This window comes from Hemiscyllium ocellatum, chromosome 18, assembly GCF_020745735.1.
Source record: "Hemiscyllium ocellatum isolate sHemOce1 chromosome 18, sHemOce1.pat.X.cur, whole genome shotgun sequence".
NCBI lineage: Eukaryota > Metazoa > Chordata > Chondrichthyes > Orectolobiformes > Hemiscylliidae > Hemiscyllium > Hemiscyllium ocellatum.
In genome coordinates, this window is record NC_083418.1 from 68303367 (window position 1) to 68327746 (window position 24380).

General features: G+C 41.2%; 1 protein-coding gene across 1 annotated transcript in view; it reads right to left on the bottom strand.

The window, feature by feature from the left end:
* cstpp1 (centriolar satellite-associated tubulin polyglutamylase complex regulator 1) overlaps nt 1-24380 on the bottom strand; it is a 323777-nt gene that overhangs the window by 116619 nt on the left and 182778 nt on the right. The window contains exon 4 of the mRNA XM_060838596.1: nt 1764-1848. Coding sequence (XP_060694579.1) covers nt 1764-1848 — 85 coding nt within the window. The remainder of the gene's footprint in view (nt 1-1763; nt 1849-24380) is intronic.

The window sequence follows — 24380 nt, forward strand, 5'->3', positions numbered from 1 at the left end:
CTCGACGGTCTGTCATTTTTTGCAGCAATATTTAAAACTCACTCATTCCAGACTATGAATCTAAAAAATATGCTTATCTAATTGATTTAAATCTGCATTTTATGACTGAATAGAATAATTCATCTTAATATGTTATTTAATTTTGCCATTAAACATTATGCTGGTAGGAATACAGCTCTTAAATGCAATTGTAAAACCATAATGATATGGTTTGTAGTTAGCACTTTATATATCCAGTGCCACATTCTGGGATATGACTGCCTGTGATCTGTTAGAAAAGGTTGCTATCCAGCAATGTTTAAATCTTTTTGTACCTGCTTTAGTTTATTTGCTTTAGCTTCAATGACAGCATGATAACGGCTGTGGGTAATGAATTATGACTGTTGTCAAAGGCATGTCTTTAAAGCCTATTCTCCAATGCAGGGTGCAGCATTATGCAGAGATGTTTGAAGAATTTAGCTTTATTGGGAACAGATCAAAAGTAGCAATCATTATCAGAAGAAAAAAATAATAGGTCAAAATAAAGATTCTTCTCTGCGATCCAGCAGTGAAGGATTTCCCAAATCTGATTTCACTCATTTCTGTCCAGCTATAGCAGGAGACTCAGGCTTCTCATTCAGGTTCCACACCACCATCTCTGGTGTCTCCTGATCAATCTCCTAGGATTGATCATTGATTCCTTTCTATTCATCATTTACATGTTGTTCTTCAACAACATCATTAGAACAAAAGTAACATTAGTTTTCACACCAATTCTGAAAACCTCCTCACCACCACAGCTTCTGATGCTCCAATATCTCCAAATAGTCAGACTGGTTGTCTGAGCCACAGTGCTAGATTAGCTGAAATTTCACCCAATTAAATTCTGGATGTTTGAGTGTACTTCATGACATTTTCTCTTATGGTCATGCAAATAGCTGAAAGATAGTATGCGGCATATGCTCCAATTTTCAAATATTCCATTGCCAATTGGTAAGGAACCCACTGGGAGTGTTATTTCAGAAGGTTTTCCCTAATTTGTTCCCAGACCTCCAATTATCTTCACTGAGATGCCCCAAAGCAGGTAACTTCTCATTTGTTTTCTTCTGTGGTCTTTGATTGAAGGTTGCCTTAGGCAATATCCTGAATTCATCATCTGGGCAACGGGCAATGCTCCACTGTTTTAAGGATAGACTGTCACTGCATTACAATCATTTTCTAGCTTCCCCCCCCAGATCAAAAATCATTCTAATGATCAAATAGTCCACGTTCAATAAAATTATTCAAGTGTACAATATTTAACACCTGTCTTCATGAAAATATTCACATGGAAATGAAAGTTCCATATCACAGCAGTGGAAAATCTCAAGCATGGACTAATATTGTAATGTGCAGTGCTGCAGTAATGAAACAATGTCTGGCTGTGTAAATTGATAATCACAAACTTTCTGCTTGTGAATTAAACATGAAGTTGGATCATTTCACAACAGATTACATGTACAAAACAGCTTTCAGTGGCTGGCAAGACTGTCTTTAATATACAGCTCCAATTCCGCAAATACAAATTGAAGCAAGTTTGCAGAAACAAAGCAAGAACACTTGCATCAGTTTAACAAACTGATTTTTGCATGATCAGCAGCAGCAAAATACTATTACAAGAAATAAAAATGTCTACTCTCTCTTTGCACAATTTGATCAATGCTAGACTTAAATTCAGAGAATCTCCTCGATTTGGAGAAGGCAACATAGCTGGGACTTGTTAAATAAGAAGAAAAACTACTTGCCTTGCTGCTTTGAGGACATGATCCATTGGAAAATCATGACAAATAAGCTGCAGCAAAGAATGGTATTCGTTCACTGTCAACAGGTCTGAAATAAAATAATTTCAAATTATAAACAGTCATTGCAGGATAAATCTAGAATCGATGGTAGTTTATAATATGAACACGATTGCATGGGTCTACAAGTGTTATGATTGGCATTGACTAAATTGATAGAATATTAGTTACTTACCATTAATTTAGCCAGGAGTTAACACTGTTCATGTTTAAACATGTTTGGAACTTGTCTTGTGAACCAGGTTATTAACAGATAATTGCTAGATATTAACACAATTCTTGATAGCGAGGTTCAAGTCTACTCAATTAAATTAGTCAAAAGACTGGCAGCAACTTCAATGTTTTAAGCATTTCATTGATCATAAATCAATAGATTCTGAGGAAGGGTGACTGGACCCGAAACGTTAACTTTGATTTCGCTTCCCAGGTGCTGATAGACCTGCTGAGCTTTTCCACAACTTCCATTTTGGTTTGCAGAACAGTTGATTTTTCTCAGTCACGCAAAACTGCATTCTGGCAAAGAATGTCCTTGGCCAGCCATCTCAAAAAGAATCATCAGTGACCTTTCCTCCTGAAGAAAGCCAGACATGGCCACTTGGCTAAAGCAGGCACAGGCCCAACTTTCACTCCTGAGATGGTTGTGTGGATTTGGGAAAGTTCCTGCCTTCAAAAACCAAACTTGCAATAAAGTGTCTGGAATATTCAGATTTCCATTCCAGTGGGCACTAACAGGACTCAGGTAGAGCCCGGAGCAGATACAGAGATTGTTGGATGCTGAGGCAGGCTGTTTGAACAGCTCATCTCTGGGACTTTGTCTTGTTTAAAATAAAGACAATGAAATAAAAAAAACCCCTAACCCCTCACAAATTCATTCACCCCATTCATGCCACCTCACACCATCTCACCAAGTCCCATGGTCTCTCAGGCACTCCATGAATTGAATTGAATTAGCTTCATTGTCATTTGTACTCAGATGAGTGCAATGCTATGTTTGTAGTGTCGCCATTTACAGTGCCATCTTAGGTACAAGATACCTCGGTACAGATGCTTAAAAATTTGGTTTAAAGTAGAGAAAAAATTAAAACCCAGCATATGAATAGAAAGGGAAATTTTTTTAAAAGTACTCAATTTACAGTCCTTCCATCCCAGTCTATGGCCTCCAGACCACAATGGGCTTCAAAACTTGAGGCCTCACTTCCAGTCAACAAAGGGCCTTGCCTCCCCGTGCCGGTCTTTGGTCTGAGAGTCACCTGCCTATGATGGCCTCTGGTCCGGGACTCACGTCCCGCGACAGCCCCTCTAACTTATGTCCCTCTCTCCATGTTAAATGTGCTTTAAAATCCTATGCCAACTTAGTGCTAACTCACACACATGACCCCATATTGATCGTAAGCCCTTAATTGTCCCATGCCATGACCCATCCACCTTTCATGTTAAATTACCCATGGGCTAACTCAGGTCAAATGAATAAAGTGATGTTAAAATATCTATTGCAGATTTCAGCATAGTTTTACAAGAAACACTCTAATTCATTACTTTTAGATGACTTCAAGTTCTTAAACCCTTATGTCATCATAAACATTTGGGTTAACTGCCAAATCAAAGGCAGCTGAATTGCTTCCAATCACTTGGAGCTGTCAATCAAACTGTGATAACAGTGAGTTGTGGAAGCACAAATCCTTATGTTACCTAACAGTGAAATAGCAAGCACAGATATTTTTTCAACCATACTCTGGAGTATTTTGAAGAAAAACACATGATGATTTAAATGACTTGACAGCTTAACTATTCCACTGAGCGTATCCATTTCTATGCACACTCATGTCCATGCTGAACAATCTGATAGGAGTGCCTGACATCTTCCAAACGCCAGTTCAGATTTCAAAAATGAACCCCATACCTATACCAAAGGTATCTTATTCTCCATGAATATTTACCTCTCCGAATAACTTTATCCTCAAATGTTGAAACTCCATGAATCATGTTTTGGAAGTCCAACAATGAAAATTGCTTCTATAGAAATGCAGCAATATCTGTGAATCACAGATGAGTAAAGTATGACTTGCCCTTGCCCCCTAGCCCAATCCCTGCAACAATGGTGGATGTTAAGTTGAGGCTGAGACTTCCAGAATCATGAGTCTGTAAAAGTTCTGATCGCAATGCTCAGTACAGTTTGCAAATCCTCAAATATTGAAGCAGTCTGTATCCATATGCAGTAAAACTTTGTACAACGTTCACAATTGGACTGATAAGTAGCAGCTTTAGTCATGCCATTCAGTTGCCAGGCAATGGCCAACTCCAACAAAAGCAAATTGATAATCTCTTCATATTCAATAGCATTACCATCACTGAATACTTGGGATTCGCACTGACCAGAAACTTAATTAGATCTAGGTTTTTTAATACAGTGGCTGTAAGTAGAAGCAGATACAATAGTAATGTTTAAGAGGCATATTAACACATCAAGAATTAGCAAGGAATAGAGGGATATGGACCTCATAGAGCAAAGAGGCTTTTAATTTAGAAAGGCCACAGGTTTGGTAGGTGGAAGGGCCTGTTCCTGGCCTGTACTGTTCTTTGTTCTCTGTTTTTTTGTAAGAGCACATCAGAGGTTGGAACCTCTGGAGCAATTAATTCAGCTCCTAACTCCCTGAATTCAGCTCCTAACTCTCCAAATTCAACTCCTAACTCCCCGAATTGCCTGGATGACTGCAAGTCCGAGAAGCTTGACACTATCCAGTACAAAGCAGTCTACTTGATCAGAACTTCATCCACCATGTTCAGCATATACTCCCTCTGTCCCAATGCATTGTAACAATGTGTACTATCTACACGATGCACCCTTGCCATTCACCAAAGCTCCTTAGGTATCACTTTCCGAAATTACAAATTCTACCATCTAGAAGAACAAGGACAGTTGACCCATGGGAACAGCACCATCTTCATGTTCCCCTCTGAGGAGCACACCATCCTGGCTTAGTGCTCTACTCTCATTCCTTCACTGTGATTGGGTCCAATCTCTGGACCTTCGTTCTTAACAGTGTTGTGGATGTACCCACAGGACACTACAGTGGTTCAAAAATGTGAATCACTACTGACCTCTCAGTGGCATTCAGTGGGAGAGCAATAAATAATAGCTTTGTCAGCGATGCCTGCATCACAAAGACAGTGTTTAAAAAAAACACCCAATCTCCTGTGATGTCTAAGAAAAAACAAGTTGGGAAGGAGGTTATCATTCAAGTAGCTTGAGACAGGAAACTTTCTACTTTGGCAAATGACCCGAGTAAAATGTTCCATAAGGGGAGCCCACCAACCCTGGCAGCCCAAGGCAGATGACCAGGAAAGCAAGGGACTGATATAGCTTTATGATTAGAAGTTCTGCCTCAGCTCTCTTGGTTTTTGTCCCTGGTGTTTTAGAAGATTTTAGGCCCTATAGGATCCTTCTTCATTCAAGCCCTCTAGCCCTTTATACCACCAAACCAAATCCAGAGCCACTAACCCAATATCTACCATGGGCAGACTTCAGCAGCTGTTCAGTCCCTCAGACTGACTTTTAAGCACTTCTTTGTCTGTCCAACTTGTTTTCTCTCTGTCTTTGGGCTCTCTCTCCTCCCTCCTCTCACCTTATCTTCTGTATAAAACTACCGTCAGTTTTGAAGATGGGTCACTGAACCCAAAATGTTAACTCTGATTTGTTGGCACAGATACTGCCAGACCTGCAGAGATTTTCCAGCAATTTCTGAATCAGTTTCAGATTTCCAACATTCACAGTTCTTTTGTTTTTTTTTGTACAGTGTTTTTAACGATCTGTGGAGCTTCAGTATTTCTGTGAAAATCCAGCCCATTGTCTCTGGAAGCTAGTGGTTTACAATAATGTTTGGTTTTTATTATCAGGTTGATAGGTGTGTAGTAATTCGTGCAACTTGTTGAAAAACAGAGTAACTTGTTAGGTTATTTCGTAGAAAGTGCTGGTATGGGAGTATAGTCACATATGAGACTGGGTAAGGATGGCAGGTTTGGAGTGATAAACAGATCTTCCTTTTGTTCATCCAAGTTCGCTTATACTTCAGTCTTTCTGTCACTGGTGTGGTAAAAATTGAAATAATCCAGTAAGCTGAAAGAAAGAATAAGCAAATCCTTTGGAAGACTGCACTGAAGAGAACAGGATGTCTGCTGAAGGCTATTAATCCTGAACGGACAGCAGTAAAATTTCTGTTTCAAAATCATTAATTTTTTGCATCTGGAAGAAAGCAGTCTTCAAAGTTGTTCAAAAGCATAAAAATTACAAATGATAGGTTCTTTAATCTTCAGTCAAAATTCCTGAGACATTAAATTACGCTGTTCCATGAGGGTTTTACTTCTTAACTACAGTATTGAAATTCCGTATCAAACTACACAATAAACTCTCAGACATCTGGTGGTAAGCACAAACTTGTAATTAAAAGATACAAGAAATCCACAGCTCCTACATCAGCACAATGAGCCAATATTTCCAACTTCTGCATCTCGCCTTTAAATATAAATATGTACTAAGAAAATATTTGCAATAAAAACTCTAACACAGCAAATCTAAGTAAATTATTCCACTTTAGTTTGGATGAGAACCATAATCTAAATTTTTTGATTAGATTTTTAATTAACAAATTAATTGAGAGCATCTCCTATATTTACTACACTACTTCGGCCACCTGCAACAAAATACAATGACATGCACTAAAGGGCTGAACTATAACATTACTAAAAGGAGACATGAAGTCAAACTTTTCATCTTGTGCTCATCAGGACTGAGATGAAAGAAAACCATAGCTTCGCATTTCATTATGGTGGATGATGACCATGTAACCACTGTCAATTGTTGTTAAAAACCCATCTTGTGCACGGACATCCTTTAGGGAAGGAAATCAGCCATCTTTGCTCAAAAACTGCATGAATTCATGTAAGACTCCATTATCTCACTTTTTAGATTAGAATCAGTCTAAACATTATGGCACAGAGAACACAGGGGGCTAACACCTTCAACATATTGGTAAAAACAATGACTGCAGATGCTGGAAACCAGCTTCTGGATTGTGTGGTGCTGGAAGAGCATAGCAGTTCAGGCAGCATCCAAAGAGCATATTGTCTAGCTAACACTAATTGTTACAGTTAACCTGAGAATGCAACTTTTAAAAAAATGTTTTGTGATTTACACTTGAAAGAAGTGAAACTACCATGGTATTTGAACAGATGAAAGACTCAACAAACAATGTATTTTTCAATGCATAATTTCAGTTACATCACACTGTAAAGTTTTGTTATAAATTCTGTGTCTTACAATTGTGCCCTCCACAACCACCTGATGAAGGAGCAGCGCTCCAAAAGCTAGTGCTTCCAATTAAAACTGTTGGACTATAACCTGGCGTTGTGTGATTTTTAATGGGAGTTCAGATACACTGTGGTAACTCGTTTCAAATAATGTGACATTAAAAACCTTCAATGACCACAGGAAAGTTCAAACATTGTCTTAACACTGAGACTTACAAATAGCAATGATTAGTGCAGTGATGTAATCACACCAGCGAAGTACAACTCATAGAGTATGGGTTCCCTGATTGGAGCTGTTAATTTTGTCCAGTCAGGGAGCCCTGGCTAACAGATATTAAAAAACATGTAACCGGAAGGGTCCTGGGTGAACCGAGAGCCGAAAGGGGCGGGCTGCCTTAGAGTGGCTGGAAGGTGGGAGGGATAGGTGGCTTGCTGAGGGGGGGAGGGGGGAATCTGTATTCTATGCACTGTTTCTCATTTAATTGGGCTGTCTTATATGTATTTGTCACTGCTTTGTTTGTGATGAATGAAAGTGGGATTTGAGAATTGTCCTCATTTCCCTGAAAACTGGTTGAACGGTGGGGTTTGGGTTTGGCTTTGCCACTCCTCTCTCTTGTAAATTGCTGTTTCTCTGTATACAGCTGTTAATGTTAATTGTTTGTAAACTGTACTGTTCAATAAAATAAAAAAAGGAAAAAACACAGACATGTCAGACAGCCTGTTCACTCTGAGAGCTGGCTTTGAGGGAGCTGGAACAGCGTTAAGGATTCTGTAAATAAAGGTGACGTGATGATGGGATACTGGCCTCTGTGGAGTTATTTCAATTAGCTCATAGTGTCACAGCTTCTAAATCTCTGTAGTTGTGTCTGTAATGCTGCTCATTATACCTTGCTTTCAGAACAAGTTATACACAATGCTCAGTAATTCCAGCAGTTTCTACTGACTGAGCAATTGTGTTATTTTCTTACGAATTACTGCTTTAAATATTCCATTACATAAAATATAGAAGAATAAATACCAGACAAATCAAGGTTTCGATGGCATTTATAACTCATGAGAGCAAAGCTTCATCCAGATATTCCAACCACTGGATCCAGAAATTTGACCAAAGGTTTGAAGGCACTCCCTGTGATTGATACCTAATGAATTTTATATGGGTGTTTAGTCTGTTTTCATCCATTTTCAAACAGATATTTTCATCCTTTCTCCCCTACAGAGTTTCGCCAGTTTTTGTTTCAGATCTCCAGCTGTTCGTTGTTTCATTCATACAGATGTTTCTTGTTCATAACACATTAGAACTTTAAAGAGCTACCGTTGAGTAGAAAACTTTGGTCACGATACACAGAGGGGAATGAGAGTAGACACTGAGTGTTACTGGAGAGGGTTTTATAGATAAGGAGTTAGACAGAAATATGGAGGGGTTTGGAGAGGAATTGAAAAGAGATATGGATTGAGGATTGTGCTATAAATGTGGAGTGGATTAAGGGAGATGGGCAGGATGCCTGAGTCAGTGGGCCAATGGAAATGGGAGAGTTTCAAAAAGACAAAAATATAAGGAGTAAGAGCAAGTTTAGAGCATTTAGACCATTGAGCCGAGAATAGGAGACTGAATGTAGTCATTGAAGATTTAAACCATCAAGCTTGGAATAGGAGTCTGGATGTAGTCATTGAAGCTTTTTTCTAGGTCAATACAAACCCAAACTTACATGCATTTGAAATTAAATCAGTAAAGTTCTGAGAGTGCTCTGTAGATGAGGCTGCAAATGTGGAGAGAAAAACAGTTAATATTTTAGGTCAATGACCTTGCTATGTTACTCAGTCTTATTAAGCACTGAGGAAGCAGGGTGGTGTTGGTGTTCAGTGTGCAATATTTCAGAAGGAACCTAAAATGAGAGTCTGAGGTGCACTGATAACTGGAGGAGATTTGATATATAAAACATACTTAAAGTTTAGAATAGAGCAGGATGGCACACTTCTTATCCCTGTTGTTTCAAGTCACGGTCACTGAATCGATGGTGGAACAGAAACTGGATTCCAATCCTCAAGCTAATATTGATTCTTTTATTCACAGAATTTCACAGAGTTCTTTAACTTACAGTTCTGAATGAGCAGTTCTACACCCAACTGCCTTTCATGGTTATACAGAGCACCAAAGAATGATAAGGTGACCATGCAACCCAATATGCCTGTGCTGGACCTCCAAACGATTGAGGCCCCAATCTTCGTTCATAAATCTTTTATGAACTTCAATATGCCGGTCCCATCTCTCCCAATCTTCTCCACTTTCAAGTGAACAATTCCACATTCCACAACTCCGTTTTGACAGAACAGCGAGGAGAGAAGTTGAGGTGAAGCGAGGGCTGCCGCGAAGGGTAAGTGTTCCCACTTAAAAAGGGACTTACCTCGGGAGTCAAGCCTCCATTTTGACAGAGTGGTGAGGAGAGAAGGTGAGGTGAAGCAAGGGCTGCCAGGAAGGTAAGGGCTTAATTTATATTTGGGCAGGGGACTTCAAAGCATGTGCCTCTTGCTTGATGTGGGAGCTTAGAAATGTGTCTGACATTCCTAACTCTTACACTTGCAAGAAGTGTATCCAGCTGCAGCTGTTGTTTGACCGCATGATGGCTCTGGAGCTGCGGATGGACTCATTGTGGAGCATCCGCGATGCTGAGGAGCTTGTGGATAGCACATTTAGTGAACTGGTCAAACCGCAGGTTAGAATCGCTGAGAGAGACAGTGAATGGGTGACCAAAAGACAGAAAAAGAGTAGGAAGGCAGTGCAGGTGTCCCCTGTGGTCATCTCTGTCCAATATTGTTTCGGATACTGTTGGAGGAGATGGCTTACCAGGAGAGGGCAGCAGTTGTCAAGATCATGGCACCGTGGTGGGCACTGCTATTCAGATGGGTGGGAAAATGACTCGTAGGGCCATAGTCATAGGAGATTCTATTGTGAGGGGAGTAGATAAGCGGTTCTGTGATTGAAAACGGGACTCCAAGATGGTATGTTGCCTGCCAGGTGCTCGGGTCAGGGATGTCATCGCTCGGCTGCAGAGCATTCTAAAAGGGGAGGGTGAACAGCCAGTTGTCTTGGTGCATATAGGCACCAACGATATAAGTAAAAAACGAGGTGAGGTCCTGAAAGCAGAATTCAGGGAGCTAGGAGAGAAGTTAAAGAGGAGGACCTCAAAGGTAGTGATCTCGGAATTACTACCAGTGCCACGTGCGAGCCAGTGTAGAAATGAAAAAATAGGCAGGATGAACATGCGGCTTGAGAGATGATATAGGAGGGAAGGGTTCAGATTTGTTGGACACTGGTACCGGTTCTGGAGAAGATGATACTATTACAAAATGGACGGTCTACATCTGAACCAGGCCGGAACTAATGTCCTTGGGGGAGTTTTTGCTACTGCTGTTGGGGAGATTTTAAACTAATGTGGCAGGGGACTGGGAACCAGAAGAGAAAACAAGTAGGCAGCGAGGTGGAGACTGTAAGAATCATGAAGATAGCATTAATAAAGGGAAGAGTAGGCAGAGAGCAGATGAGCGCAAAAGAACTGGTGGCCTGAAATGCATCTGCTTCAATGAAAGGAGTATAGTGTGTAAGGCAGATGAACTTAGGGCTTGGATTGGTCCCTAGGATCATGACGTTATTGCAATCACAGAGACTTGGTTGAAGGAAGAGCATGATGATTGACAACTAAATATTCCAAGATATAGACACTTCAGATAGAACAGGGAGGGAAGTAAAAGGAGGGGGGGGGGGGCGTGGAGTTGCATTGCTGGTCAGGGATAATATCATGACTGTGCTAAAGGAGGAAACTATGGAGGTCTTGGGTAGTAAGTCATTACGGGTGGAGCTGAGAAATAAGAAGGGTGCAGTTACATTATTGGGGCTGTATTACAGGCCTCCCAACAGTGAGCGTGAGGTAGAAGAACTAATTGGTAAACAGATTATGGAAAGATGTAGAGGCAATAGGGTGGTGGTGTTGGGAGATTTTAATTTTCCCAACATCGACTGGGATACACTTCGTGTCAGAGGTCTGGATTGGGTAGAATTTGTAAGAAGCGTCCAGGAAAGTTTTCTAGAGCAGTATGACAATAGTCCAACGAGGAAGGGGGCCATATTGGACCTGGTACTGGGGAATGAGCCAGGGCAGGTGGGTGAAGTTGCAGTGGGGGATTTCTTTGGGAACAGTGACCACAATTCTGTAAGTTTTAGAATACTCATAGATAAAGAAGAGAGTGATCCTAAGGGAAGAGTACTAAAGTGGGCCAAGGCCAATTATATCAAAATTAGGCAGGAGCTCAGAAATGTGGATTGTATACAGCCATTTGAAGGGAAGTCCACATTTGATATGTGGGAGGCTTTCAACGATAGGTTAAAGATACTGCAGGATAGGCATTCCTATTGAAGGCAAAGGATAGGAAGGGCAAGATTCGTGAACATGGATGACAGGAGAAACTGTACGACTAGCCATGAGGAAAAGGGAAGTGTACATACGGTCCAGGCAGCTAAGAGCAGAATGGGCCCTGGAGGAATATCGGAAGAGTAGGGCCAGTCTTAAACGAGGAATCAAGCGAGCTAAAAGGAGTCATGAAATAGCTTTAGTGAGCAGAATTAAGGAGAATCCCAAAGCTTATTATTCTTATATAAGAAGCAAGAGGGTAACTAGAGAAAGGATTGGTCCACTAAAGGATAATGAAGGAAGGCTGTGTGTCGAACCTGAGAGAACGGGTGAGACTCTGAATAATTACTTTGCATCAGTGCTCACTGAGGAGAGGAACATGATGAATCTTGAGATTAGAGATAGAAGTTTGAATTGTCTGGATCATGTTAATATAAGTAGGGAAGATGTGTTGGGTATGCTAGAGTTTATTAAGGTGGACAAATCCCCAGGACCGGATGGGATCTATCCCAGGCTGCTGAGGGAGGTAAGAGAGGAAATAGCTGGGGCCCTCGCAGATACCTTTGTGGCATCCTTAAATACAAATGAGGTGCTGGAGGACTGGAAGGTTGCTCATGTTGTCCTCCTGTACAAGAAGGGTAGTAGGGATATTCCAGGTAACTACAGACCAGTGAGCCTGACGTCAGTGGTGGGAAAGTTGCTGGAGAGGGTACTGAGGGATAGGATCTATTTATATTTAGAAAAGAATGGGCTTATCAGTGATAGACAACATGGTTTTGTGCGGGGGAGATGGTGCCTTACCAACTTAATAGAATTCTTCAAGGAAGTAACCAAGTTGATAGATGAAGGAAGGGTTGTTGATATCATATACATGGTCTTTAGTAGGGCGTTTGATAAAGTTTCCCATGGTAGATTAATGGAGAAAGTGAAGTCAAATGGTGTGCAGGATGTTCTAGCTAGGTGGATAAAGAACTGGTTGAGCAACAGGATACAGAAAGTAGTAGTTGAAAGGAGTTTCTCGAAATGGAGCAAGGTGACCAGTGGTGTTGTTTGTGATATACATAAATGATCTGGAAGAAGGCACTGTTGGTATGATCAGCAAGTTTGCAGATGATACAAAGATTGGTGGAGTAGCAGAAAGCATTAGGGTCTGTCAAAGAATACAAGAGGATATAGATAGACTGGAGAGTTGGGCAGAAAAGTGTCAGATGGATTTCAATCCAGACAAATGTGAGGTGATGCATTTAGGAAAGACTAATTCTTGAGCGAATTATACAATGAACTGAAGAACCTTGGGAAAAGTTGATGGGCAGAGAGATCAGGGAGTACAGGTCCATTGTACCCTGAAGGTTGCATCACAGGTGGATAGAGTGGTCAAGAAGGCATGTCGTATGCTTGCCTTCATTGGACAGGGTATTGAATATAAGAGCTGGCAAGTCATGTTAAAATTGTACAAGACATTGGTTCGGCCACATTTAGAATACTGTGTACAGTTCTGGTCATCACATTACCAAAAGGATATGGACACTTTGGAGAGGGATCAGAGAAGGTTTACGAGGATGTTGCCTGGTATGGAGGGTGCTAGCTATGAAGAAAGGTTGAGTAGGTTAGGTTTATTTTCACGAGAAAAAAGGAGATTGAGGGGGGACCTGATTGAGATTTACAAAATCATGAAGGGTATAGACAGGGTGGATAGAGACCAGCTTCTTCCCAGGGTTAAGGATTCAATAACAAGAAGTCATGCTTTCAAAGTGAGAGGTGGAAAGTTCAAGGGAGATACACGCGGTAAGTACTTCATGCAGAGGGTGGTGTGCATTTGGAACATGTTGCCAGCAGAGGTGGTAGAGGCAGGCACGGTAGATTCATTTAAGATGTGTCTGGACAGACGCATGAGTAGGTGGGGAGCAGAGGGATGCAGATGCTTAGGAATTGGGTGGCAAGTTTAGAAAGTAGATTTGGATCAGCTCAGGCTTGGAGGGCCGAAGGGCCTGTTCCTGGGCTGTAAATTTTCTTTGTTCTTCTTTGTTCTTTATTCTTCTGCATTTCCATTGATCTGAAGGTTTTCAGCCCTGATACCATCCTAGTCAACCTCCTTTGCACCTTGACATCCTTCCTGAAGTGTACTGCCCACAAATGGCCACAATAATCCATCTAGGTTTTGTAATCTGCGTCTCTATTGATAAAGAAAAGGATCCTGTATGACTTTTCAACTTTGAAAGCATGACCTCTCGTTACTGAATCCTTCACCCTGAGAAAAAGCTTGTCTCTATCCACCCTGTCTATAACCTTCATGATTTTGTAAACCTTAATCAGGTCCCCCTCAATCTCCTTTTTTTCTAGCGAAAATAAACCTAACCTACTCAACCTCTCTTCATAGCTAGCACCTTCCATACCAGGCAACATCTTGGTAAATGTTCTCTGCACCCTCTCCAAAGCATCCACATCCTTTTGGTAATGTTCTCAATCTTCCTGCTATCTGCAATGTCTTGTGTGCATACATCCTCAGGGCGCAGATTCAAAGCGATCATTTCATTTTTAATAGCAATAATATAAAAATTTACAACATTTTGAAACCATTCCAGATGTACAATAGGTTAATGTCCTGCAATAAAACCTTTTATATGAAGTAATCTACTTTAAAAGAACAGTGTGTGAAAACACAATAGAATGATCCATCCTGATGAGCTATGTTATCTTGCTTTTAGTTTACTAATAATATTTATTTGACCCAGGGTAAAGATGTCCTAAATGTTTAGACAGCTACTAAATTCCAAGAATCTGCAAACACTTCAAGGCATTCTATCTATTATGCAGTTAAAAGACCTTGCAAATGACTTAATGCTTTATTTCTATTTATTTGCCTGTTTACCCATGGTTCAGGAACAGAATGTTTAAAAGGAATTTGCTGCTGTGAAAGATAAATTCAGCAGGAACTTCTTCGTTGGTGTGGTGATGCTTTGGGAGTTATGCACTAGGTTTTAAGGGGAAAGATTTGGAAATAGAATATGCTTAAGTTTTGTCTTTTAGAAATTAGATTGAGTTCACACAGGTGGACCAGCCTCCTAGCCATATGCTGCAGTTGCTGAGAGAGATGAACCTCAACTCTAAATGAGCTAATTAGACTCACTTCAAAGTTTCATCTACTTGAGATAATATTATTAGGCACCCAGAAGAGATTTGTCTGCTCAAGATTTTGAGTATCAAGCTGACACAGGGTTGACGTTTGCAGTTGTAAAGTTCCATTACTCACGTAAAAAAAAGCTTGATATATCGTGCCATCAATCCAATGTCATCACAATGTTCCAATATAATGGAATGTGATGGGGTGTCAAAATCAGAAGCGCACCGATATTTTCAAAAAAATAGTTAAAGAGCAGATTGACGGTAAGATTTGGTTACCCGTTTTTGGTAGCCACACAGGAAACGTTGGAGAGTGAGTCACGTCAATTGGGAGGAGGTAGCCCAAGGGCAGATGAGAACAGGGCCATGGCTAAATGTAACAACTGAGTCTGGTTGTGAAGGTGGCAGCTTATGGATGTTGATGACTTAATCTATCCACTTGTTTTCAGGCTGCTGTAACAAATAAGGGGAGCGAGAGAGCAGAAGCCTTTCCAAGTTATGGCAATGACAGACTTCCTGTTGATAGACTAACCTCTCTCCTACCTGATCTCCAAGCCTAAATGCTCAAATGAGGGCATTTGAGATTCCTGATGCAAATTCCCACCTTCCTGATGACTGATTGCAATTGGCTGTCGAACACTTAATCTGCCATGGTGAAGACAGCAGGGGGCAGGAGTGAGCAGACCACACACTTTCTGTTCTGCACAACCACCTGATGAAGGAGCGTCGCTCCGAAAGCTAGTGTGCTTCCAATTAAACCTGTTGGACTATAACCTGGTGTTGTGTGATTTTTAACTTTGTTCTGCCTAATGCATCCCACCAGAAACTATAAAACACAGCTTCTGCTTACCAGTGAATGCCTGAATAGGGAAGCAACTGTCAGGATAACCCTGGTGCTTCCTGGGAAATACATGGAGAAAAATGCAAAGAAACATAAGTAGGGGCAGTCATTTCAGATGGTTTCTGAAAGAACAGCAACAAAAAGCTGAGCTAGTTATTGTAAGATTAGAGTCAGCCAATCCTGTGTAAAAGCCTTCATCTGTTTTAAAGACAAGATGGAGCAAAATCAAATCTAAATTGACCTGATAATCTACAGCAGAGTAGCTTGGTTTACCAGGAATGATCTGATGCTAAGTGAACTAAGTGGGAATTACTATTACTGGTACATTCACGTGCTGTCTGTCAGTCAGAATAGCTTAATGATTCATGTCAAGCCACAGCCTTCGAAGTATTTTCAGCTCACCTACTGAAAGACAAGGGAAGCACAGCTGACGGCCGATGTGAAACACAGGTGCAAATTTTACTTTCCCTGAATGGGGGAAAGAGTGGCGCCATGGTAATGTCACTGGATTAGTAACACAGGAACTCAGTCTAATGTTCTGTGTGTGTAAATTCAAATCCCTGAACAGCAGCTGGTGCCATTTAAAATTAATAAAGCCTGGAATTGAAAATTCAGCATAAAGCTATCTTTAATCGCCATAAAAACCCATCTGATTCACTAATGTCCCCTTTCAGAAACAAAATCTGCAATCCATACTTGTTCTGGCCTACGCGTGATTCTAGAACCCCAGTGATGTGGTTGACTCTTAAGTAGTTCTCTGAAATGTCCTTAGCGAGTCACAAGTTGAAGGACAACTGGGGATGAGCAACAAATGCTGGCTTGCCATTGATGCCCATGTCCCATGAAATAATGTTTTAAATGTCATTCTCTTGGACAAACATGGTGAAACTGTAATAGCAAATCACTGACTTCAAGCTGGAGGCCTCCCCCATAAAATTTTCTTCTGGTGGGCCATAGTTTAAGCAGCTAACATTGGAACTAAAAAGAGGAGAATACCTACTAAACAAATTGATTGAAGCTCCTGTGCATAAAATTAAGATTGGGTGATATATGTCTTATCACCTTGGGCTATTCAGGTTGTTTATCAGGGAGCCCAACAAATTAGAACAATTATAATAGCAAGAAATACATGGAAGAAAACATTGTAGACAGCAGCCTCATTAATTACAAACCAACAAAGTACAAAGATGTAAACAAGCTTGCTTCCCATCTATCAGCTGTCAACATGTTTAATGTTCTGGGTTGCAAACAAATTGTTGCGCTGCAAGTTGAATAGCAAATGGAACTTTTTCAAAAATGCAATAAAAATGTTGATTGCAGTGAATACATTGTAATAAAAAGATTGATTGCCCTGAACGAACTGTGATGGAAATAGCCAATGTCATTAAACAAGACTGTAAAATAATAACTGTAAGATAAGGAAGTATCTTCTGTTTTTTGAGACTAGAGTCATAAAGCAAGGAAATAGACCCTTCAGTCTAACCAGCTCATGCCAATCATAATCCCAAACTGAACCAGTCCCATCTACCTGTACTTGGCCTGTGTCCCTCCAAATCTCTCCTATTCAGGTTCTTATCCAAATAACTTATAAATGTTGCAACTGCACCTGCATCCACCATTTTCTGGCAGTTCATTCCACATGCATAAATCACTCTCTGTCCATCATGTTCTTTTTAAATCTTTCTCTTCTCATCTTAAAATTATGACCATTTGTTTTGAACTCACCACTCCAGGGAAAAGACCCTTGTTAGTCATCTTATCTATGCCCTTCAGGATTTTATAAACCTCAATAAGGTCACCCCTCAATCTCCTACGCTCCACTGGAAAATGTCCCAGTCATTCCTGTCTACTTTTATATTTCAAACCCTCCATTCCTGGTACCATGCTAGTAAAATCTTTTGGAACCCTCTCCAGTTTAATAATATCCTTCCTATAACAGGGTGACCAGAATTACACATCGCTTCATCTGCCAAGTCTCTGACATCTCCAGGTATGAGTGGTTAATATATGCAGGTGTTGATTGAAGCTTCTGAATGCTGCTATCTGATTGCCTTTTGATTAAGGCATCTTGATGTTGGAGCCCAAAAGGTCCCAATGTTCCTTCGAGTTTCCTGCTTATAAATTTGGTGTTTTATCCACATGCAAGTATGAGATGAGCTGAGAAGAATGTCATCATGCAGTAAAACCCAACCTAACCCAAGCGGAAGACTGTTTTTACACCTCCCTCTATCATGCTGGATAACCTCAACATGACATCCCAACAGAGATAGCACATGACATGATAGCACATAAAATTATCAATGTGGACAGATTTCACCTCTAATGCTGTGTACATAAGGAAATGCCTTTGTTCTAAAGAAAACAAGTTAGAAAAAAAATATAATGTATGAGCAAATTATTGTAGGTGCTGAAAAGTGTACTGAAAACAACAAATGCTGGCATTACAGCAGGTCAGGCAGCATCCATGGAGAGACAGCAAGCTAACGTTTTGGGCCGAAGGGCCTGTTTTCACACTGTAAGTAATCTAAGACTATATGCTGGAGGACACACTAAAGTGTGGTGCAGCTGCCGCCAAGACGCATTTGGGAAAGAGCACTGTCTGAAGTCTTTATGCCAAAGTTAAATGGGGGTCTGTTCAGTTATCAGATCCCCCTCATTCCTCAAATGTACATAAATATAATCATATACAAGTAAGAGGTGGCTTGTTTGGATAGTCAAACTCCAATATGTATTTGTTTCCTTGATATGCTACTGGACAGAACCAACTGTGTTTGTGATTCTGTATACAGACATAAAGTCTTTTTTTTAGGTATAAAATATATTTTGAAACAAAAAATGGACCAAAAAGCTAAGTGACATATATAGCCCACTATCCTTCTTGCCTCTTTATGCTTTATTGTGAGATGTTTTTGTTCCTGGAACGAGAAACAGGAAGGTATTCAGGGAGATTAAAATGGCTGCTATCAAAGCTGGTTCAGAGTGGGGGAAAAGTGGTGAGTTATCATGAATGAGTGAGTAGGTAGCACACAGGGCATGCAGGGCTACTGCTGTTGGGAGTTAGGGTGGCTGAGAGTGAATGAACAATCTATTGCAGGTAAAGTGAGAGTGGTAGAGCATGAACCTTAGTGGGAGATGGGTGAAATAGCAGTTACAGAATAAGTATGAGGTCGCAGAGAGTAGATAGTGGTATTTATCGTGGTAGAGTGGAGAATGTCATTAACGTTCTTCCGATAGTGCTGGGCATTCCACCAGACAGCTAAGACTGCACTGATCCGGGTCTCAAACTTGGGCGAGCCTGGTATGGTCTGGTATCATCGCCTCCAACACTGGGAAGAGAATGAATCTCCTCTACATTATTGTGTGTAAAAGGACAACTGTTCTGACTTTGCCTGTTAGTCACGCAGGGCGCCAAGTTCCTGTTCTCTGCTATGTCTGGAGCAAATGTCACAAAACAAACAGGGCAGCTCTGGACTAAAAGCGTTTGTCTGGGTGCACAATGGCTTTTTAAAGATGGGGGCAGCACCAGGGATGACAGTCCAATCAGAGATATCCCAGCAGTGGCAAATGGTTCTGGCTACGACAAGGAGTAGAATTGGGCTAGCATTGGACTAGAGGAATGTCACGGGGGTATGGGAAGTAGTTGATGGCGTGAGTTTCAGGATGGCAGCTAGAGAAAATGTGCTAGGACTCTTCTGTAATCTATCCACGGAACTGGAAGCCTTCACATAAATCTTTTCTGCACCCTCTCTAAAACACTATCTTCATACCCTTTTTAAAGAACAATGTCCAGAACTGAACAATTAACCTGAGGCTGAGCCAGTATTTTATTAAAGTTCGCCATAACCTGATTGCTTTTGCTCCTATTTCTAAAACTGAGGATACTTCATAACTTATTGAACATTTTCTAAACCTGCCCCTCCACCCTCAATAATTTGTATTACATCTCCCCAGACTCCTTTGCTCCTACTTTCCCCGTATTCTGTATTGTACGAGGAGAAGGGCTGCCAATCTGTAATCATCCTCTGTCCTCCACACACCATCCTGGCTTGTATCTATATTGCTGTCCCTTTAATGCCATTGTGTCAGCTCCCTCCCAAATAGCACTGTAGGCACACAGTGGGTGGCACAATGGTTAGCACTGCTGTCTCACAGTGTCAGAGATTCAGTTCAATTCCACCTGTGGGGCAACTGTCTGTGTGGAGTTTGTGTATTCTCCCTGCATCTGTGTGGGTTTGTTCTGGCTGCTCCAGGTTCTTCCCACAGTCCAGCGATATACAGAATCGGTGGATTGCCCATGCTAAATTTACCATAGTGTGCAGGTTAGGTGGGTTAGCTACAAGAAATGCAGGGTTAGGGGGGATGGGTTGGGTCTAGGTAGGATGCTCTTCAGAGGGTTGGTGTGGACCTGATGGTCCAAATGGTTGCTTCCACACAATAGGGATTCTGTGATCAGATTGTTTAGATTGGTCTTGGATTCATATTCTTTTCACAGCATTTTTATGTCAGATATTCTGCATATAATTTGGGATAGAATAAGCCACAAAACTGAACTGCTGCAGGTCTGAATCAAAACAGAAATTGCTGGTAAAACTCAGAAGGTCTGGAAAGTATATGTGGGGAGAAGCCAAAGTTAACATTTCCACCATGAAGGCAGTGTCCAGTGCCCATTGGCTCAGTTACACCCTCAAATGGAATTTCCTGTGAGGTTTCACATTGCTGAGGCTAGCAGTCTCCTGCCAGCTGCCTGGATTCATACCAGGTTCACCGGAAGATGGCTGTTGAAGGTCAGACATCTCAGCTCCAGGACATCACTGCAGGAGTTCCTCAGGGCTATGTCCTAGGCCGAACCATCTTCAGCTGCTTCATGACCTTTCCATGAACTTCACAGTTGCTTATGAAACCTTCGATTATTTCAACCTCAATCTAAACATGCCTCCCTGACAAATCAACTTCTCCCCTGTGACTATGCACATTCCCTCCTGTAGTCAACACCCTGAGATGGACACCCATTTGATCATTACTGACATCAATCTTTAGGCTCATTTTTTAATCTTAGCTGACTATCACCCACCTCTCCTAGGAAGCCAGGACCCTTTACACTATCCTTCTCTGTTTCCAAACCGCACTCCGCAACCCCATCCCCTTGTTCCTTGCCAATCCCGAGACTCCATGCTAGCTGCCTCCTATGTGTCACAGAGTTCAACAAGGAAAATCGCTGACCACAGACACAAGTTCATAAGGTCAATGGTTGCACATCACCTTTGAACAAATGAGAACATTCAGCGAGATTCTTTTGTGTTACTGATTTCTCTTGAAAGTAAGTCGTAATTTTAAAAAAGTTCCATGCCAATGAGCATTCATGACAGGTAAATGTACTCCAAGTACAAACATGCCTCAGGCTGGTGGGAGGTTCAAAACATTGCAAACAAACATTGGGAAATCAAAATTCACTCCCCATCTAGTCATAGAATCATAGAGTCATAGAGACATGGATCATGAAAACAGATCGTTCGGTCTAACTCGTCCATGCCAACCATTTATCCGAAATAATACTAGTCCCATTTGCCAGCACTTGGCCTACATCCTTCTGAACCCTTCCTATTCTTATACCCATCCAGCCTTTTAAATGGTATAATTGTACGAGCTCCACCACCTCTTCTGGCAGCTCATTCCACACATGCACCACCCTCTGCATGAAAAGTTCCCCTTTAGATCTCTTTTAAATCTTTCCCCTCTCACCCTAAACCTATGCCCTCTAGTTTTGTACTCCCCCACCCCAGGGAAAAGACCTTGTCTATTCATCCTATCCATGCCCCTCATGATTTTATAAACCTTTACAAGGTCACCCTCAACCTCCGACACTCCAGAGAAAACAGTCCCAGTCTGTTAAGCCTTTCCCTATAGCTCAAGCCCTCCAATTCTAGCAACATCCCGGTACATCTTTTCTGAACAATTTTAAGTTTCACGACATTCTTCCTTCAGGAGGGAGATGAGAATTGAACGCAGTATTCCAATAGTGACCTAATCAATGACCTGTATAGCTGCAACATGATCGCCCAACTCTTGTACTCAATGCACTAAAGGCAAGCATATCAAATGCCTTCCTCATTATTCTATTGATGTATAGAGTGCAGATGACTTATAGAGTCATACAGCATGGAAACAGACCCTTCGGTCAAACTGACCATGTTTCCAAATTAAACTAGTCCCACTAATAACCCAAGATATCCTCGAACTTACAGTAAAATCAATACTTTAAGAACAGAGTTAATTTCAGTTTAACTCATCCAGATTCTCTTCAATGTGTAATGGGAGGGCCGTAGACCCATCTCAAAAGCATAGAATGTTCAGAATCAAACAGATTTGTGACATTCACTGCCATGGTTAGATACTGGTCATTAAAATACAAGATGGTCTACAGCTTTATAAAAAATATTGATGCTGAAACGTTCCTAGCTAGAAAAAAAAGATGATAGCATATTAAGTATTTATCACGCTTCACTCTTTAAAATCATATTTACCCAATTCCTATAGTGTAGAAAAAGGTCATTTGGCCCAACAAGTCCACACTGACCCTCCAAAGTGCATCCCACCCAGATCCATTCCCCTACCCTATTACTCTCCGTGTACCCCTGACTAATGCTTCTAGTTCCCATTCCTGAACACTGTGGGACAATTTAGCGTGGCCAATTCACCTAACCTGCACATCTTTGGACTGTGGGAGAAAACCAGAGGAAATCCACGCAATCACGGGTAGAACGTGCAAACTCCACAGACTCCACTTTCAAGGAACTATGTACTCCAAGGCCTCTTTGTTCACTAACACTCCCCAGGACCTAACCCTTAAGTATGTAAGTCCTGCTCTGATTTGCCTTTCCAAAATGCAGTACCTCATATTTATCGAAATTAAAACCAAGCTTATCTGAATCAAATGGAGAAATAAACCTGAAATGCTGTCTGACCTAGCAATGAATGTGAACAGCTGACTGCCTCTACTGTGTGATTTCTAGTAACTCTGGAGATCAGAGTTCATCTTAGAAAAATCAACAAACAGTGAAATTCACAGCTGACCTTGGAGAAACCTGTGTGGGTCAGCTCACAGTAAGGGAGCAGCTCAGTGCCACTATAGTTTTAAAGTACAACCTTACTAATTTTCTTTTGTAAATCTACAATAGTGAGTAGACTGCATTCTTTTTTGACTATATATATTTTACTGAGACTTGGCTCTTGATTAAACTTTAAAAATCTAAAATGTAGGTACGAAGTTAGCTTGGAGCAGTGTTTTTCAGGCATAAGATGGTGCTATTTTCTCAGACTGTAGATTGTTAAGGTGCAAAGGTGGTCTTTAGTAGAGTGATGTGCTCTGCCTGTTGGATGTAGGAGATTAGGGAGACTTTCCATATTACTGATGATTATGTCTGTAGGAAGTGTGGTTGGTTGCGAATCCTATTGGATTGCATGGATTGGTTACAGCAGCAGTTAGAGGCAATGAGGAATTTACAGGAGCAAGGAGGTGTGATGGATGGCAGTTACAGTGTGGGAGATAAATACAGTCAGGTAGATGGGTGACCTCCAGGAAAGGTAGGAGAGGGAGACAGGTTGTGCAGGAGTCTTTGTGGCTATCCCCATCTCTAACAAGTTACCTTGCAACTCACCTATTCTTCTCTTGTAGGCTCCAAAAATACCCCATGGAGTTAGGTAATGGATCAACCTTGATCTCATTGAATGGTGGGTGGAACAGGTTCACTGGGCTAAATGGCTGTCTCTTGTACCTGCCATCAAGGTGATGGTGAGGTGATTTGGGACACCTCACCATCGAAAGCTCAGCATTCTGGAAGACATGTAGTTGCTAATGTCATGATCAAATTGCCCTTTTTAAGACAATTGCAGAGATAGCTGATTTGTAACATCTTAGGAAACTGCCTAGCACCAATATTAGATGTGGTGGCCACAACATCTATGTTGGCTACTTCACAACTGTATTGGCTACTTCAATCAGCTTGAGCCTGGTGATCTCGTCATTAGCTGAAAATTTTCCTTTGATAAGGGACATCAATTTAAGATAGAAAACTGTGGGGGCAGAGTCCTTGTGCATATGAAAGGCTGAGAGAGATAGATTCTTAATCAGGAATGGAATGAAAAGTTACAGGGAAAGACTAGGAAAGTGGACGTGAGGAATGTCGGATCAGCCAAGATCCAATTGAATGGTGGAGCAGGCTTCAGGGGCTGCATAGCCAACACCTCTTCCCATTTTTTATGGTCTTATACATCTCTCAGTAAGATATTGGAGCAGTACAGGGTAGAAGAACTGCTTAATGGACTGGGCTAGACAAGAAAGGTTCGATTTTGCATTCAATTGGTTGAATTTTGCCAATGAAGGGATAAGCTTTTTGAAGTTTTGGCCATTAGTCAGAATTCACCTTTAGAAAAACTATCTGGAATGTATTTCAAACAGAAAACTGCACCTTGCAAAAATTGTGGAGCAAGGATCAAGGGCATCATAGGATACTGAGCCTCCAAATCCTGGTCTGGACTATAAGCCCATTGGTTCCACATTAGCAATCCAATTAGGGATTTTTAATTTATTCTTTCAGGGGATGGGTCATCATTGGCAATTTATCGGGACATTTATCGCCCACCACTTGGCTCATTAGGCCATTTTAAAACATTGAATCACTCGAATGTGGAAACAACTCTACATCAACCTTCCAAATAACATCCCATCCAGACCTACCCACCTCTATAACCCTGCATTTCCCACAGCCATCTACTTATCCTACACATCTTTGGACTGCGGGAGGAAACCAGAGCATCCAGAGGAACCCACGCAGACATGGGGAGAATATACAAACTCCACATAGATAGTTGCCTGAGGGTGGAATTGAACCCGGGTCC